Source organism: Toxotes jaculatrix, chromosome 4 (assembly GCF_017976425.1).
Source record: "Toxotes jaculatrix isolate fToxJac2 chromosome 4, fToxJac2.pri, whole genome shotgun sequence".
In the NCBI taxonomy this organism is placed as follows: domain Eukaryota; kingdom Metazoa; phylum Chordata; class Actinopteri; family Toxotidae; genus Toxotes; species Toxotes jaculatrix.
In genome coordinates, this window is record NC_054397.1 from 25,472,182 (window position 1) to 25,489,214 (window position 17,033).

General features: G+C 40.7%; 2 protein-coding genes across 2 annotated transcripts; both read left to right on the forward strand.

Annotated features, from left to right (window-relative positions):
* Nucleotides 1–2,064: 2,064 nt before the first annotated feature.
* Nucleotides 2,065–5,158, forward strand: ccr7 (chemokine (C-C motif) receptor 7). The gene is made up of 3 exons (XM_041037190.1): nucleotides 2,065–2,162; nucleotides 3,406–3,455; nucleotides 3,753–5,158. The coding sequence occupies exons 1-3, from the start codon at nucleotides 2,147–2,149 to the stop codon at nucleotides 4,818–4,820; spliced, it is 1,134 nt and encodes a 377-aa protein (XP_040893124.1). The 5' UTR covers nucleotides 2,065–2,146; the 3' UTR covers nucleotides 4,821–5,158.
* Nucleotides 5,159–7,968: 2,810 nt separating this feature from the next.
* Nucleotides 7,969–17,002, forward strand: LOC121181253 (tensin-4-like). The gene is made up of 13 exons (XM_041037117.1): nucleotides 7,969–8,027; nucleotides 9,049–9,313; nucleotides 10,928–11,270; nucleotides 11,675–12,003; nucleotides 12,090–12,185; nucleotides 12,386–12,517; nucleotides 13,361–13,453; nucleotides 13,941–14,018; nucleotides 14,186–14,248; nucleotides 15,305–15,476; nucleotides 15,619–15,687; nucleotides 15,955–15,984; nucleotides 16,103–17,002. Exons 2-13 carry the CDS (start codon nucleotides 9,076–9,078, stop codon nucleotides 16,233–16,235), a joined length of 1,776 nt encoding a protein of 591 aa, XP_040893051.1. The 5' UTR covers nucleotides 7,969–8,027; nucleotides 9,049–9,075; the 3' UTR covers nucleotides 16,236–17,002.
* The last annotated feature ends 31 nt before the right edge of the window (nucleotides 17,003–17,033 follow it).

The window sequence follows — 17,033 nt, forward strand, 5'->3', positions numbered from 1 at the left end:
TCCTTTGCACAGTACAGGTAAGGGAAGTGGGTAAGATGAGAGGGAATTGTTCTGATTTCCTGTTTTGCAAACTAGTAGTCCTCGTGTTGGTTCAGTTGAATAAAGTTCACCATTTGCGGCCGAGGAAATAAGTTGACAGGAGATTTGTTTGATGTACGGTTTCAGCCTCTTGAAAGATGGTGTATTGATCAGTTTTGATAGTAAATGAATATGTAAAAGATGTGCTCCGGCATGGCAGCTTGCCACGATGCGTACTGTGCGGTTAGCACTGCCTCAAGTGAAAACTAGAAACCAAAACCACAAAGATACAGGTGTGCAGAACCCTGTGCAGATCTTGTGAGTTAGTGGGCCAAAGTGTAGTTCATCTCCTGTCCAATACAACAATACTGTCTCTGTGACATATGTACAGCTATGTAGTAACATAACAACAAATGCTGTTGGAAATAAAACTGAACAGCTTGCAGTAAAACTTGATTATTTTTAGGAAATGCAAGCTGTGTAAATATTTTACTAAACAGTATATATTACCATGGTCATGCCAATAAAACTCGTGGAATCTGAGTAAAAGGTAACAGTTTGAATGTACATGAACATATGGAAAATAAAAACTGGAGTCTGATAAACTGGGTTAATGGGTATTAAAAAAAAAAAAAAGATAGTGATGCATATTATTGTTTTACTGTATCACCAACAATATCCTGAATTGCTGAATGCATAATTGAATGGGAAAATCTGAATGAATGAGTAGAGAGATAACGAATGCAGATGTTTCCACACAGGTGCACTGTATGGTACGGCTGAGCAATTACAGTGACCAACGTGACATCTGAATTTAGCTCTATGGAAAAGAGGTCACTAAACCGAGTCAGACTTTGTGGCCGACACGGCATATTTGATAACTGTGATGCTTGAGCATTAGTGAGATATGTAGGGAAAGGCGGGAGAACAAGCTTTTCAGGGATATTATCTAAAGGTCGCAGTGCATAAGCCATTATTACAAAGATGAACGCACATTTGAGAATTCAGTGGTGCAGAAACCACAGGCGCTGGTCTACAAAGGTGCACGTCTTCCTTTACCATATTCTGGGTGAAGTGGGCTTGTGCAGCGTACACCAAGAGAACAGTATGAGTACAGTACTGTTTCTGAACGACCAACTTTTAAGTTGCTCTGAGCGATCACCTTTATCCTACAGTGAAACATGATAGGTATGAAAACGATGTGAACCATATGTTACGCCCTTCACAGTCACCAGATCTCAACCCAGCTGAACACCTGTAGGAGGTTTTGGGCTAACGTGTTAGACAGCTCTCTCCACCACCATCAAAACACCAAGTAAGGGAAGATCTTTTGGAAGAATGGAGTTCCTCTGTCCAGTGGAGTTCAAAGACATGCAGAATGACTTGCCAAGGTGCACTGAAACTGTTCAAGTGGCACCTTACTCTCAGTTTGTCACCCGTCTGTATCGGTGGTGTTGCCGAGCGCTGTCAGATCTTTATCTACTGAGTGCAACAAGTGGCTTCGAGCAGTGCCGCAGTGCCACTATCTATCATGAAGTCTGACCTTTTTCCTGAAACAACTCATTTGCATAGAATCAAAATGGTTTATCCCTCAGCCCCTGTTCCTTCTCAGGTAGTCCCTTTCATGGAAACATGAGCTGTGGTTAGTTACTTTAAATAACTGGAAACTGATCAAACCAAAAAAAAACAAACAACACAAAACATGCTCTGTATTCATTTGACTCGAGTTGTGCATATATTTTGATTTTACCAAAATCAATTCAAAATGTAGTAAAATCAATATTTGGGTAAATACTAACATTACAAAATGTTAACATGTTTTAATGTATTAATGGAACTTGAACCCTGTGGCATTATAGATGTAAGTGGATAACAGAGCATTTCAGCACCAATAATTTTACATTACAGTACCAATAACTTAAATCAAGAAAAATAATTGATTTTTTTGGTCCATATTTCAGTTGAAGCCTGTGGTTTTCTGAGTTTTTTCACATGACACTTGAGATAAAGTTTCAGTATGGCATCTGTTTTTTTCATTTCAACAAGGGGAAACCACCATCAAACGCAATCCACTCTGCTCTGTTTGGTGGCTTTACCTATAGCCTATAGCGTACTACTCTCAGTCAACATGGCTTATGTCAGTGGTGAGTACCTCTTCGGATTTTAACTAACATAGTTAAAAGGATGAAGCATGTGTTGTGGTGAATGAACGCTTACACAAAATCCAATGAAAAGAATATTTAAAGAGACAAATGATAAGCTAATCATAGTCATGTCAAAAGCAAATCTGAAAATAAGAACCTTAAGCTTGCAGGCTGTGAACTTTTCTGCTTTGAAAGGAATCAGTTATTGTGTGTAATAACACTGTTAAATCAATTAACGTGTAACATGGGCAAGTGTGAATCACTGAAAGTGATGTGACTTTAAATATTGTTCTATCCTCTGCAAGAGCGGCTTTGGTTAGGGCTGCACTGGGGAAGTATAGACGTGTTTTGTGCGGCTGACCTCATGCATGTGCGTCTAAATCAGAACTGTGCGTCTGTAGTCTTTCTTTTTATTTACATTATTGCTGGAGTAGTAACACTTGCTTATTATGGTTACTAAAAAAAATCAATTACTTGTGTGTGTTGAAAGTTAGTTTTTCAACACGCTTCTGTTTATTTCATTTGGCAGTCGCAATCAGTGACAACTTTCCTGTAAGAAGAGAATGATTAAGAGTTTTATCAAAATCAAGTTATCAGTGCCAAGTTATGGGATTAATGGTGCAGTCTGTACTGAAATGTTATAGATCACAGTGTCAATGACTGAATCCTTTATGAATTTTGCTTTTCTAAAACTATGGAGCTAAGTATAAGAAACCACATGGCTGCACAGGACGCCTGTTCCTTCTAACAATGTCAAAATCAATGTCACCAGTAACACAGGTTCAAAACAGATAATCTAATTAGTTCACCAGCATTTAAAGGGGAATTCCACATAAAGGTCAGATTACTAGTAATAAGGAGTACTATGCAGTCTGCAAAAACAGTTCTATAATGTCTCATGTAGTTCTGGAAGAGACTAGCTCTAATGATGTCATTATGTTATCTTAGTTTGGGTTTGGAGACGACAATTAGAAAGTCTGGGGTTAATGAAAGAGCCAGGCATGAACCAGGCGGGTAGGGTCTAATGAAGAGCAGATATTGGCTGCTTTGTGTACGTGTAGTGATTTTTTTTCTGTTTTTTAAATCTGTCTCTCCCCCATCTTTATGGAAGTGCAAAATTGAAGTACCATTTTAACTCATCATTCTATCAAACTGTAACATTACATTAATTATTATCTACACAGCGCTATGCTATCATCCTCTCACAGTGCTTGGTCTTCTAAAAATTCCCTCTATTTGTCAGGTCTCCAACGCCTTCTGCCAGCTGTGCTGATATGGGTACTGAATTTTAAGGTAAGAAAAACACACAGGTACAGTACCTGTTATTACAGCTGTAAATGTGATCGATAACAAGATGTTTGTACCAATTTGCATCCACACAGAGGTATGAAAAAAGTAACCACACACATCACCTCACAGGCACCATTTCCTCTAAGGAAGTGGTTGTTACAAGGTGTACCAAAATAAAACCTGTCACAGGACGGTGAAAAGCAGGTAGCTGAATCTTCTCTGATTTACACATGGGATAGCTGCCTACTTTACTTGTTACCTGCTTTTATCTGACCATTTAAAATCTCTCTTTGATTACAGTCTTGCTTGTCTCAGCATGGAGACAACTCAACCGCCATGAACTACTCAGAATACAACTACTCCGGTTTAGATTACGACGACTTTCCTACTCTGTGTGTGAAAGAATCCAATCGCCAGTTCCGCCTCTGGTTTATGTCCACATTCTACTCCATCATCTGCCTCCTGGGGCTGGCAGGAAACCTACTGGTCATCCTCACCTTCTTCTACTTCAAGCGTCTCAAGACCATGACGGATGTATACCTGCTCAACTTGTCCTTCGCAGACCTGTTCTTCGCTCTGTCGCTTCCCTTTTGGGCAGCCAACTCCATGGCAGAATGGGTGCTGGGCCTGGAGGTGTGCAAAGCCATGCACACTATTTACAAGGTCAGCTTCTACAGCAGCATGTTCCTTCTCTGTTTCATCAGTGTCGACCGCTACTTTGCCATCTCCAAAGCAGTCTCCGCTCACCGCCACCGCTCCCAGGCAGTGTTTCTCAGCAAGGTGTCATCAGCTGTCATTTGGGTTACGGCACTGATCTTCTCCATACCAGAAATGACATACACCACGATCAATAACAAAACCTGCACCCCTTACTCCAGTAATTCTGACCAGCTCCGCGTCAGCATCCAAGCAAGCCAGATTGTTTTGGCTTTTGCGCTTCCACTCCTGGTCATGAGCTTCTGCTACAGCAGCATTATCCAGACCCTTTGCCAGGCTCGTAACTTTGAGCGGAATAAGGCCATAAAGGTGATTCTCGCCGTGGTAGCCGTCTTCCTGGTATGCCAGGTACCTTATAACGTGGTCCTCTTTTGGACCACAGTTGTCACAGCAAATGGGGGCGCCAAGGACTGCAACTATGACAACAATCTCCTCTATGCCACCGATGTCACCCAGTGTGTGGCCTTCCTGAGGTGCTGCCTAAACCCCTTCGTCTATGCCTTTATTGGTGTGAAGTTTCGTCATGACCTCCTGAAGCTACTGAAGGATTTGGGATGCATGAGCCAGGAAAGGTTCTTCAGGTACACCTGCGGCAGGAGGAGGAGCTCAGCAGCCAACGACACCGAGACAACCACCACATTCTCTCCTTAAAGCTGTTTCAGCTTCAAGGAGAGGACGACAGCCTGTTCACACCGGCAGACCTCACAGTGGGCTGCTGAACATTATGTTAAAAGCCTCAAATCACCAGTATATTTTACATGTACATAGCAGAAGTTATCATTATCAAGTATGCAGGTCTTTGCTGTTTTTTGTTGTTATCTCGTGTTTATTCTCATCAGTTAAGATCAAAGAAGGCTATTAATGAATGAAACTATTAATGAAAAAAAAAAAACTATATTTTTTTACTTCACTATTTGAACAGCACCAAAAATGTTTTTATTATAGTAAACTTGTTATTATAATAAAATCTCATTTTATTTTTATGATAATATATCATTTGTTCTTTCCTGTACTGATTTCTACATTGTAAGATAATTAAAAAATGCAAAAAAAAAAAAATCTTAAAAAATTAATTTAAAAAAATCAGATGTACTGATTATATCAGTATTAAAATGCTGCATTAACAATATTAATGCAGCATTAAAACCAGCAGAAAAAATCCAGGTCCTAGAGATGCAATCAAGTTCCAACTCCACTTATACTCTCCTAAACGGTGGGACATGGAGAACTGCTACCGGCCACATGCTGTGTAATTTGAACTTTGATTTCTATGTAGGTAAGTAACCAGATAAGCATGAAGTTCACTTAGGATTAAATTAATTAAATTTAAATGAAAAATAACATCAGAACACTCAAAACAGTGATATAAACAGAAGAAATAGGTCATAGGCTATGAAACACAGCAAAAGGGGAAACTGTTACAAAACCTGTGAGCCAGGGCAGAATAAACAACTGGCCATCTTGATTCTACGCCTAAAGTGTACAACCATGGGATATCACTTTAAGAACATCAATAAATCAAAAATTACGAATATAATATGCAGTCAAACAAAGCATACGATTACTGTTGCTCTTTTCATTACAGTAATAAGAAGAGCACTGAAGTCAGTTTTAGATGGTAATCTTACAGCAGAAGTTGTATTTACTGTACACAATACAGGTACTAGAAAGAGTTAAGTGAGAATGCAGTGCATGACAATAATTCAGACAAGAGGCAGACATAGTCCTAGTCTGAATATTGGTCAGCTGAAGGAAGGATATGATTTTAAATACATCTGAACTGAAAGTAACAACTGAAGTGAAAGTTCTGACTAAATGTGTTTGTAAAAGTTCAGCGGCAAAAATGTCCCCGAGTCCATAGTAGCAGCTTTTAACACCCAGCAAAGCTAAGTGGCAGTAAATAACACCTATAGTCGTTGCCAGTTGTGTTGAGATTTATCTGCAGAACGTTCAGAGGCTGATTGCAGCAACACACTAAAGTAAACATTGGTAGCTCAGTATGACAATAAAAAAGGAACAGAGTAGTATGTGGTAGTAAAATATGGGAAGGAAAAATATGACCCTAGATGAACTCCATGAGTCATTTGAGCACAAAGACACACATTGTCATCAACTGTTACCATGAACACCTGATTTGATGAGCAAAAACAAAACAAAAAAATCAGATACTTTACAAGAATTTCAAGTGAAAAAGCGCACTTAAATCTGGAGGAACTCCCTCACCCCAGAATCAGGATGTCTTCTGAGACTCTCGCTTGAGAGTTGTCTCTGTGCTACACTGCTGACAGAAACCAGACAGGAATTTGTCAGACATCTCACTACCACAGCACTGTTTCCAGTCATCTTTATTTCCACCTTTGCAGAATCAAGAAAGTAATATGTAAAGTGGACAGTGGGGCAAACGTATATGTGAACATTATCAGCTAAAGTTGTCAGAGAAATGGGCACAATCACTGGGCTTTAAGCTTCAGGAGAGCGGAACCAGCCCAAGAAGACTGACTTTAATAATTAGAAAAGGAAAGAGATCAGGACCAGTTCAGAAATCAGAGGACTAACTGTTAAACACACACTGTGTAGACCAAAGCTCAGTAATGAAAAATCAACCTCAGGTAAGTCTACATCGCAGATGTGGTAAACAGTTATGAATAGGGGAATGAAATTAATACAAGTATAAACTCACCATCACTCAATGCTGATGTAAAAATACATCAGTGGCAGATGACAACGCAACACACTGCATTAGGGCAGTCAAGCTCCTGTTTGTTTCAACAATACCAACAATAGCTGGTATTAACTGCAGACACTCTCCACAACTACAGCCCAGCAGGCTAAAGTTACATTATGCTAATATGGAAACTGTTATGAGAAAATGTATATGTTTTTTTGTTGTTATCTCGTGTTTATTCTCATCAGTTAAGATCAAAGAAGGCCTTGTTTATTTTTTTTTAAATTAACGGTATTAATGAAAAAAAAAAAACTGGTGTTTTTTTACTTCACTATTTGAACAGCACCAAAAATGTTTTTATTATAGTAAAGTTTTTATTATAATAAAATCTCATTTTATTTTTATGATAATATATCATTTGTTCTTTCCTGTACTGATTTCTACATTGTAAGATAATTTTAAAAAATGCAAAAAAAAAATCTTAAAAAATTAATTATGTTATGAGAAAGTGTATATGCAAGAAAGCACAGCATTAGAAATAATGTTTGCCTGTTGTCATCCTCAGCCCTTGTCCAGCCCCTGCTCGCTTCTTCCAAGCCAAGGCTTGGTCCTAGGTCCTTTAGACCTGCCATTCTTCATCTGCCCATCAGATGTCCCTGGACCTTTTGTCCTCAAGTCCACTTGCTCCCTGCCCACACACACCCGCCCACACACACCCACACACCCACACCCACACAAACACACCTGTTCCCACTTACCAACTTGCTTGCCTGTGTGCCTGCCACCAGCCTGCCTATAATATCCATTCCCCTATAAGCCTGATTTCTAAAGATGAGTCACTGCACCATCTAGGGTTGGGTCCTCCCTGTCTGTGCTGTTACTGGCAAGCATCACATTTTTTGTAATTTCTATAGAACAGTTTAAATCATAGCTTAGTGTACTCATTAGATTTAATTTCGCCCATCATGACCAAAAATCCCACCCCTCCAGGCATTAACTTTACACTGCTAAGATGACTTCATCAGCTGAAGCCACAGGGATCAGTGATCCTTGCTGCTGATTGGCTCACCAGGAAAAGGGTTGGGATTACATTAATAAAAGCATGTAACACAGGAAATGTCAAAGTAAAACAGTGAATAGTCTGAGAGTAAGGCAGCATTACAGCAGTGCAATCCTGACCTGAAGAACATAAGGTAAGATGACCTTTCTTTACCATAAATCTGTAAGTCTGTGTTTTATTATCATTTGCAGCAGGTTGTAGCACAGACATGGAAAAAAAACAAAACACAATGTTATAGCAATTTAAGATGCTCAACATGTATGCTCTCATTTGCTAAGGTGAAAAGTCTTGAGTAACTCAAAAAGTTGCATTACAGCGTCTATAGAAATCACATTACATGGCAGATTATTTTATCTGAGGCATTGTGAAACTTAGCAGGTTTTTCTCAAAAGTAAAAACGAACGAATAATTTGAATTTTCTACAAACCACAGGCCGGTTTTTGCTATTTTGCTGCTTTCTAAAATACTACATTCATTGTGAAAGTTTAGAGTTTGTAGGAAAACACCAGTGTAGCTATGGTAACCATCCGTCACCTAAGTGACTCACAGAGCACCACGCCTTGTCTGCAACACAGACACAGCATGAACTGATCCTTCCCCTTATTACACACCCTTCACGAGCAGCTATTCATGCTGATATCAGCATTTAAGCCATTCACTCAGCCAGTGTCATTTTTCATTGAGAGGTTTTATGCATGAATTGACGAACATGTGCGACGCCTTGGGCTACATGTATTGACTCATGCACTCTGGGACACATGCTATTTGTTTTCTTTATGGACCACAACAACTTTCAAGTTATTTCTCATTAAAGTCCAATGATTTACAGTGATAAATTGACCCAATATAAGACAAAATTGTATTAATGCAATGGAAAAAAACTTTATAAAATCTACTGAAGAACATTCCTTATTAAAGTCTGGCTGCTGCTGTAGTGCAAGTTTTAATCACCAAGAGAAAAGCTTGAGGTGAGTGTTTATGTGTAGTGCATAACAGTATAACAGAGGCCAAAATACTTCATTTTCTAAGAATATGAGTATCTGGGGAAAAAAGCTTATGATGGGTCTGTTTAGCAAAGAGGACAAAAGACAGGCTGTTATTACAGTGGACACACTGTAATGGATCTCTCTCCATTGTATTGCTGTCTTTGGTAGCCCCAGAACACTGTGAGCTCTCCTAATATGATGCCTACAGCTAAAGGCATGTCCCAAGTGATTCCCAATCACGTTCTGAGAGTGGGTCAAACTATCCGCCTGGACTCACAGGAGACAGTCAATCAACATCCCAGTCTTACAACGCCCAGCGATTACCATGGTGATCCTGATCTCGACACATCCCTGGACAATCTCAACCAGCTCATCCTGGAACTGGATCCGACATTTGAGCCCATCCCGGTCAACAAAAGTCCCTCTCCTACAGGTACTGTACGACTGTGATGCCACTTTGCATTGCAGCTTTTGTTCATACTCTATTCAACCTCTCACTGCTCTGCTCTGTGCTCTGTGTCACACCTACAAAGGTGTGACACAGAGCACAGTAAAACCATAGTAACTCTTAAAAGACTAATAGAACATATAGCCTGGGGATTTGGAAACTTACCCACCCTTTTGAGATTAGATAATTTCATGGGCTAATTGCACCACTTCACACACACACACACACACACACACACACATCTGCTCTGGGATTACTGCCCGGGCTTGTACCACACCCTGTGCATGAGGGTAGTACTGCGGTGTCTTCACTCAGACCTGCTGTGCTCATAAAGTGTGCAAAAGTTTCAGTGCAGTATTTAAAGGAATTTCCTGTTGCTCATCTTTTCTTGGTGAAATGTCATGTGCAGTGAATACCAACAAGTGTGAAAAAAACAAACAGTAATGAGAAATAAGACAATGCAGAGGTTAATTTCATCACAGAGGTTAAAGAGGTAAAAGCAGGAATCAGAACAAAGGCTGAGTCAGTTGTTGGCACCAGCCTGGCTCCATTGGAAGTGGTGATGAGAGACAGAATGCTTGGAAAGATCAGAGCAATTTTGGACAATGTCTCTCTCTCTCTATTTATAACTATACTGTGTTTGTTGTGTATGTGTGCTGCTGGGACAAAGTAATTTCCCTCTGGGATTAATACAGTCTATCTATCTATCTATTTATCTAAAAGAGAAAATTCATATGCTGTCTCGATGAGTACTCTTTGCTAGTGTTGCTCTATGTAACATGTAACACTCGCCACAGTACCTGCCCAGAGACAGGTAGATTTCACTATTCCTGCATGAACATTAGTCATGATGTAACTTGGGTTACAGAAGCCACACGTCTGGGTCACACACTGACCACAGGCTACAGTGTACTCCTGAGGGCACACACTCACTCGGTATCCACCGACACAATGAGGGAGACAGATCTTCAAATGCACAAGAACAAGTTGAGACTCCTCTAGATGATTTGGTATCAGTGCAAAAGCAGAAATTCACAACTCAAAGAATTTAGTTTGGTAGACATGTCCTGAACTGTGCAAGTAAGTGCTTCAAAAATGCAAACGACTTTATCGGGTGAGCCTTGGCAACTGTGTGTTTACACACTGAGGCCAAGCCCATTTTGCTAACAGAAAACCAAAGCATGAAAGAAATCATGGAACATGCAGGGTTTTTCCACTGGGTGCATCAGGGTGGGTGCATCAGTGTCACATCTCCGTGACAACGGCCTGAGATCGGAGGGTCGTGGGTTTGATCCCTTGACCAAGTGCAAAAAAATGGATACAGTGGTGGTGAAGGAAACGCGCCTCCCCTGCCTCTGTGACCATGGCTGTGGTGCCCCTGAGCAAGGCACCGATCCACCCCAGCTCCCCGGGCGCCTCACTAGGCAGCCCCCTGCCCCAGCGTCTCTAGTCCATGTGCATGCTCGTTCACTTGGTGTGGGTGAAATGCAGAGAGTAATTTCCCCAGGAGGGATCAATAAAGTAATTAATATTAAAAAAATAATTAAATTAAATATACCTTTTCAGTGTTTATGCTAACACCTTCCTCTCCATCCTCAGCCGACGTGTGCTCAGATGAAGATGTCTCCCACTGTGTGTTGGTCCCTAGAGGATGTTTTTCCATCTCCTCACCCACCACAGTCTCATCTAAATCACCCAGTATACCCATCCCTGCACCCAGCAGCCCCAGCAACAGGACCCACGGCACGCAGGTATTCTCCAGCTCCCCTTCATGCTCCCTGCCTCCACTGCCGTGTGGAAGTGCACCCCGAAGAATTCCCTCACCAAAGCATGACGCAGCCCTTTCCCAAGGATCCCTGCGCTTGTCACTCTCCAACAGAAACAGTGCTTCCTCGCTCCTCTCCATGTCAACATGCTCAGACACCAGCTACATCCTCGGCAGGTAAAGCTCACAATTAAACCAAGGCCTGCTATTGAACAAGTCTAAAATGCATCTTGTACATGCAGGAACATGTAAATGTGCTGCGATATCTTATGCATATAAAGAGGCTGACGCAGGCTAATTCACTAGGTGACTTGCAGGATTGATTTTTGCTTGAGATTTCACAAGTTCAGCCACAAATTGGAAAATTTTACCACGTTCCCAGAAGCAATGTGGTGTCATCTTTTCCATCTGTCTCAGCTCATTCTAATGTGACAAAACTACAGGAGAAACGCGTCTCCTCTTCTGTTTGGTTTAAGTTAATATTTACTGATACAAAATAAAAAAAACAAAAGAGTAGGATATGGATCCATAAATATCATCATCATCATATGTGTAAACGTTTCTGCTTCCTTCCTGCACAGCAACCTGTCCTTGGCCAGTGAAGATGCTGACTCTCCAGAGTCCATCCTTGCTAATGTGTCCGGCTCCTTCAGCGACATGTCCAGAACTAGGACATCTGATTGCAGGCACAGCCCAGACAAAGCACTGACAAAGAGAGGGCATCTGCAGGAGGTTCACAGAAAAGGAGCTCAGAGCAGTCCTGCTTCACTCTCTGGGTCTTTGACCGATATTCCCATACTGCTAGTCAACGGAGCGCCAGAACCGGATCTGCACATCCACTCTACTGGACTAGAAACTGACTTGACACAAACCAGCCCTGTGTTCAGCTCAAAGCCAGTTTCTCCTCACAGTGAGTCACAGTAGTCTAATTTGCTGACAGCTGCCACACTTTAAATGCTATTTGACCCCTCATTCATATCTTCAATTGCTGTTTAGGTTTCCAAGCCCGTTTTAACGGCAGTCAGCCCTCAATGAAATTTGTCATGGACACTTCAAAGTTTTGGTTCCGTCCAAATCTCAGCAGAGCAGAAGGTGAGAATCTGAAAACAGCACTCCAAAGATAATTATTTGAAGACTTTAGCTTTACCTAACCCTGAAGTTCTTTCATCTCGTAGGATCCAGCGTTTTTTTTTTTTTTTCTCCACAGATGTAGGATTCTTCGGCAGATTCTAACGGTAATAAACACATTTACAACTGTCTAAGCATTTTCTGTGGTGTTTAATTCGTTACAGCTGAGGCCCTGGTAAAAGACAAGGACCCAGGAACATTTGTGGTGAGAGACAGCACCTCCTACAGAGGAAGTTTCGGTCTGGCCATGAAGGTGGACCAATCGCCCACCAACATCCCTGCTACTGCTTACCCAGGTAAACTTTTACTTGTCAGTGCAGCAACCTGACCTTACAACTCCTTTTGAATCACATGCTATTATAAAGGTCACAGCAGTGTGTGGTGAGATACAGGAAAGAAACTACCACATTCACAGACAGACAGCGTGAACACAGTGTAGCACAGTTCTGCTAACGTCCTCTGTCTATGCCAGAGACCTGAATGGCACAGGGAATCGCTTACCTAACTCTGCTGATGTGTATGGGCCTGTCTGATGACATGCAGCAATCTGTGGCGACGCAGACGCGGAGACAGTGCTGTTATTTTTTCCACCCACAGTATACCCTGTGTAAACAAAAGAAAGCCAGCTGTTTAAGGCACTCGAAGAAGAAAAATGGACCTCACTTACAAAACAACTTTGAGGCCTACTTCATTTGCAGATTTACATTTTTTTAACACTGCTTTGCAGGATGTGACAGACGTGAGCCGCAGGTTGGCACTAAGGCCATTTCAGTGTGTGTGCAGGCTCACAGATGTTGTCTGTCTAAATATTCATCGGCTGAATTATACCTCCAAGGATAATTAGAGAACACAGTTAGCCTTGGTTGAGGGATCTTACTACAATATTTTCTATCTCTGGCTTTCATGTTGTTTTCAGGAACAATTTACAGAGAAACATAAATTTTGTTAAACAAAATTATGAATGTTTTATAAGAGACAATGGAAATAAATCTGAAAGAAGCACAATTTGAATTAATGAATGAGCTTCACAGGTAATGTGTGGCAGCTAGGACACTTTTCAGCATCTGTATCATATACTGTGTATTAACTTCACTAACTGTATGTTAATCTCGCTCTCTCTTGTTCTTTTGTTAAAACAGGAGAGAGCAGTTCAGATCTTGTCAGACACTTCCTTATTGAATCATCAGCTAAAGGTGTGCGGATCAAAGGCTCTTCTCAGGAACCGTACTTTGGTGAGCACTATAAAAGTCAGCAACGCCCACTTTGCTGATCATCGACGAGTAATCAGTTTTCTTTCCACAACACTTAAAATTCACTCGCCCACTCAATATGACTGCACACCCTCGTCTGGCTAATTTCTGCCACACCAGGGCTGAGTCAGCCATGTCTGGCCTCTTGGGATGTGGGTGGGCAGCAGGGCAGGAGTCTTGTTCATTATTCAAAGGTATGAGTTCATAGGGTGTGTAACAAGTGTTATTGTGGTCTCCTCCTTCCTATCAGAGCTTATGGGTGTAAGGAGTGAGGGATGTGCACTGATTTAGAAAAATGGAAATCATATTGTGAAATTAGAAGATAATAAAAAAAAAAAAAGCAAAATACACAATAACCATACACAATATGCAAATTGTTGTCTGGCCTTCTGCGTTCCAGCAAAAGATGATGAGCTTCTCCATCACACTTCTGTCTAACCAAAGCTATGATTTTCTGTGATCTTTATAGGTAGTCTCTCAGCCCTGGTCTACCAGCACACCATCTCTGCTTACGCTTTACCCTGCAAATTACTGCTGCATTCCCATGGTAAGTAAGCCTTAATTGGCAGAGGTTTGGTGTGTGTGTGTGTGTGTGTGTGTGTGTGTGTGTGTGTGTGTGTGTGTGTGTGTGTGTGTGTGTGTGTGTGAGTGTGAGTGTGTGAGTGAGAGACATTAAGACAACATTAAATCATCATCTCTTGTTTACCTACACAGAGCTGGGCACAGCAGAGGAGAGGGCAAACGACAAACCAGCTTCAGAGGCCAAGGATAAAACAAGTGAGACAAAGTTACACACAGACTAAACTCCTCTTTGTTCCCATTAAACCATGATAACAAGGTTATACAGTTTACAAGCGCTTACCTTCAAGTAATTATTACCAAGCGCCATTTAACTAAGAGGAAAACCAGGAACGGCAGAAATAATGCAGTGTTTTGTATATTAACAAAACACTGCATTATTTCACTCGTTTTCTCTCCTCATGTTTCTGCAGTGTTTTGTTAATAAACAAAACACTGCATTTAAATAACAAACTACACGAACTCATATTTATGTTCTTACCTTTTCTTCTTCTGCGCTCGTGTTATTTTGCAGCCGTGCAGCATCTCCGAAACAACTTGCTAATTGAGGTTAGCTAATCAAAATGACATGCTAGCTTTATGTCTGAAGGACTCCTCTGAGGTGTTTCCATAAAGTCCCGAGTCACAGTATTGTAGAATAAAATGTTTTCAGTGAGAAAACAGATGAAGGACAGGTGTGTCCACAGGTTTTACTCTCAGCACTTGTCCTCTCTCCATCTTGCTAACTTTTCAATTCAAACAACAAAGACCTCAGGCTGGTTCATTAACTCCTATCCCTCAGACTTAGTGCAGCAAAAGCAGACACAGGTGTAATTAATCACCTTTATTAAAGGAGGCTGCGTTGTGTGTGGGTGTGCCGGTACCTGCATCCTGCTGCTGTGTACGATGTAGTTACACCTGTGCTTTATCAGTCATGACGAGGAGGAAGTAAACAAGATATGTTTATTCAAAATAATTGCATCATATTTGATTATTGATTCATATGACTGTATATTTTGTTTGCAAAAAAAAGCTTAATAAAAGCAGAGTAGTTAGTGAATGTAGCTGTCAAATAAATGTAGTAGAGTAAATGTACAATATTTACCTCTGAAATGTGAAAGATGAACATGGGTTAATCTACTAACAGTCCAGGAAATGGAAGGGCCGTCACTTTTTTTAAATTTATGTTTGACTTTAAATGTTTAATGTCGTGTGTGTGTGTGTATTCAACCTCTATTTCTAATTATACCATCATGATGTTGTTTTTTTTCACAGCTTGCAACTTCATCTATCTGAATGCTGTCCCCACTGAGATGCTGACAGGCCCTTGTGCAGTGCAGAAGGCAGTGTCCTTGACACTTGAGAAGGACCCGGGTTCTGTCACACCAACCGTAGTCAATCTGAAGGTGTCTCACAAGGGTGTGACACTGACAGATATCAACAGGAAGTAAGAAAAGACACATCCTGTCAATCTGCTGCTGAGAGTTAACTGACAGCACACAACAAAATCATAGCGGTGGTGATATGTGGTTTGTGTGCAACATTTTGTGAAGACTGAAACCTTTTTAACTCCGATCCTTTCTTCACAGGCTTTTCTTCAGACGTCATTACCCTGCTCACCTTCTTAGCTACAGTGGTGAAGATCCAGACAATCGATTGTGAGTACATGACAAGATGTTATGAAGTAAACTGATTGATTTTTCGAATGGTAAACATCTGTGGAGGCAACATCATGTGATGTTGCTGTGGTTACATTCTCTATCATGATAATAACTGTGACTAAAGAGTGACTAGACTGTTTAATTTACTTCACCACCATATGAAAAATCTCTGTTGGTCATTATAGACATTATTTTTGTTGATGGAAAATATGAAAGCATAGGTCACCTTTTTAATCTTAAACTTTGTCTGTCTTACTCTCACAGGTGGGGGAAAGGTCCCGCTTTTGCTGCAAGGTAACTTTTTGATTACATTGTGAAAATGATATATCAGATATAAAATTATGGACAACTTCACAGACTTGCTCAGTTTTGTTCAGATTAAATCTAATCTGTCATTTCTTTGTCCCAACAGGATATTTGGCTTTGTGGCAAAGGGCGTAGAGGCTGGCATGGAGAATGTATGCCACGTCTTTGCAGAATATGACCCCCTGCAGTCCTGTAACCAGGTCATCGAGGTTATTCAGGCCGCAGTGGCCAAACTATAGACACATGGGGCTATAGGCACATAAACATGGGGCTTCAAGTCCTTTCTTACACTGTCTGTCTATACTGTACTTTTCTCAAGTAACCTGTTGGGTGTGGTGGCCAGTGTTAGTCCTGCTGCTGAGTTATCTGCCTCACATGATTACAGTACCAGCACGATCTGAACCAGAAGTTCTTAGGACTACCCACATTTATAACATGCTGAGATGATTAAAGTCACATTGAAAAGACAGGTGTACCTGTGGCAAACAGAGTATGAAGACATACATAACTGAACATTTGTCCAGCAAGAAGGACAGAGACAGGGGACTAACAACATACAGAATGATTGTAATTAAATGGCACGGCACTACTGTTAAAATCATATCTAAGCAGCTTGTAAAAATGCTGAAACAAGCACAACAATGTCTGAAATGTTATTATATAACATGTTAAGAACCAGCACCTTGTGTATACGATAGGACATGATACAGCAGTTTATCTCATTTCTTAATGTTGAATGATTCCTGATGTAAACTGGGGAGTAAATCTGCTCCAGCTGATGATAGAACATATAGTAAAGGTTCTCTTCATAGACTCAAAGAACGTAAGTGAAATACTGTTGTCTTTTCATTTCAAAGCAGAAACTTTGCATATACAATAGTTGTATAGTTCAGAATGTATTTATTATACTGCACTGTAAACATTTTCTTACTGTATATTAACGGATTCTTGTGTTTTCTGTTTTTGTTTTTCAAACTGTTTACTACAATTAAAAGCTTAACAAACAGCTGAAGTGGTGTACGTGTGGGTTTTTGAAC

Coding starts and splice junctions, on each gene's coding strand:
- ccr7 (XM_041037190.1), top strand. Junction 3,456..3,752: donor TATGGGTACTGAATTTTAAG/GTAAGAAAAACA, acceptor CTTTGATTACAG/TCTTGCTTGTCTCAGCATGG.
- LOC121181253 (XM_041037117.1), top strand. CDS start 9,076: ATGATGCCTACAGCTAAAGGCATGTCCCAAGTGATTCCCAATCACGTT. Junction 11,271..11,674: donor ACCAGCTACATCCTCGGCAG/GTAAAGCTCACA, acceptor CTTCCTGCACAG/CAACCTGTCCTTGGCCAGTG. Junction 12,518..13,360: donor CCCTGCTACTGCTTACCCAG/GTAAACTTTTAC, acceptor TTGTTAAAACAG/GAGAGAGCAGTTCAGATCTT.